At 54.3% G+C, this 1,262-nt stretch overlaps 1 protein-coding gene across 1 annotated transcript in view; it reads right to left on the reverse strand.

Moving 5' to 3' along the window:
- The window catches only part of PIP5K1A (phosphatidylinositol-4-phosphate 5-kinase, type I, alpha), a 5,697-nt gene that overhangs the window by 2,078 nt on the left and 2,357 nt on the right, over positions 1-1,262 (reverse strand). Inside the window, 3 exon segments of the mRNA XM_009868893.1 lie at positions 6-104; positions 326-443; positions 674-804. Of these exon segments, the coding sequence (XP_009867195.1) occupies positions 6-104; positions 326-443; positions 674-804 (348 nt within the window).

Consider the following 1,262-nt stretch of genomic DNA (forward strand, 5'->3'; position numbering starts at 1 on the left):
TGAACCGTTTTGATGATAAACTCATCGTCGCTCGATACGTAGAAGAGGGATCCGCTGGCCCCGGAGTTGGAAAGTTCGATGAGCGGCTCGTTGCAGAGCGAGTACTGAGGAGGACAAGGTGAGAACGTAGAGGTGAGATAGACACCAACGGGAAACTTCAGCACGAAGGCTCTTCCTTTCAAATATTAACAGAGGTACCCGCTGCCGCGCTCAGAGCCTGCAACGGGGCCTCACTGCCCACCGCGGCTCCTGGAGAGGGAACACGACAAACACCCGTCGTGCCGAGCACGCAACGAACGGCAACGAGGCCCAGGCACCAGCTTACCAGATAGTCGTCCGGTCGGATCCCAAAGAGCTCCCGGAAATAGCGAAAGGCCACTGGGGCGTAGGTTTTGAACCGAAAGTCGTTGTAGTGATGAGCTGGGGTGAGGTTGCTCCCTTCACTGAGCAAGGGGAGAAGCAGGCACAAGTATTTGTATTTGGAAAACTTGTTAAGAAGCTGCCCTAAAAGCATCCCCCCAGGAGTGACACGCGTGGGCACACGCAGCAGCACGCCTGCCTTTGCTCACACGAGGGACAGACCCAGGCGGTTCCTTCGTGTGTGAGCGGGGCTGGGAGCTAACGCCGTTACTCGGCACCAAACCACCACCCAGAGAAGAAAGAGAGCACTGACCTCGGGAAGAAAATACTTTCTACTACGTAGAAATCTTGCATGAGAACATCTCTTTCGGGTTTGGTGCTCAAGCTTCCAACTGTGTGTGTAATGCCCAGCTGAATGGCACCTTTCAAGGCAGACGATGTTGTCTGGAGGGGCAGAAAATGTGAGTGAGACAACATGGAGCAGCAGACGGAAAACAGGAAGGAAAGGAGTTAGAGAAAAGAGAGTCTCCAGTTTAAAACAGCATCGTTAGCCACGGTATTTTACACCTACTGCTTCCGGCTTCCATCCTTTCTTTAATTTCTCTGTCTGCCCCTCCTGGCTCTTTAGCCCTAAGGAGTTTGCTGTCATTTTTAAATAAGAAGCAAAAGACACGAATCCCCCACTCCTACATCCTTAAACCGCCCAAGAACAATGTGGGCCTGTGTTCTTGCAACAGCTACTCGCACCCAGAGTCCTCTTCCGCCTGCGAAGCACATGATCTCATCTCAGACCACCGAGACGTGCTTCAGCCCAGCTCGTGCCACAGGCCCTGCCTTTCCCGGAGCGGCCAAGACGAGATCTGCTCCCCCCTCGCCGCCGCCTGTGGCCTCTCCGGTCCCAG

The sequence above is a fragment of the Apaloderma vittatum genome, unplaced genomic scaffold, assembly GCF_000703405.1.
Source record: "Apaloderma vittatum isolate BGI_N311 unplaced genomic scaffold, ASM70340v1 scaffold25834, whole genome shotgun sequence".
NCBI lineage: Eukaryota > Metazoa > Chordata > Aves > Trogoniformes > Trogonidae > Apaloderma > Apaloderma vittatum.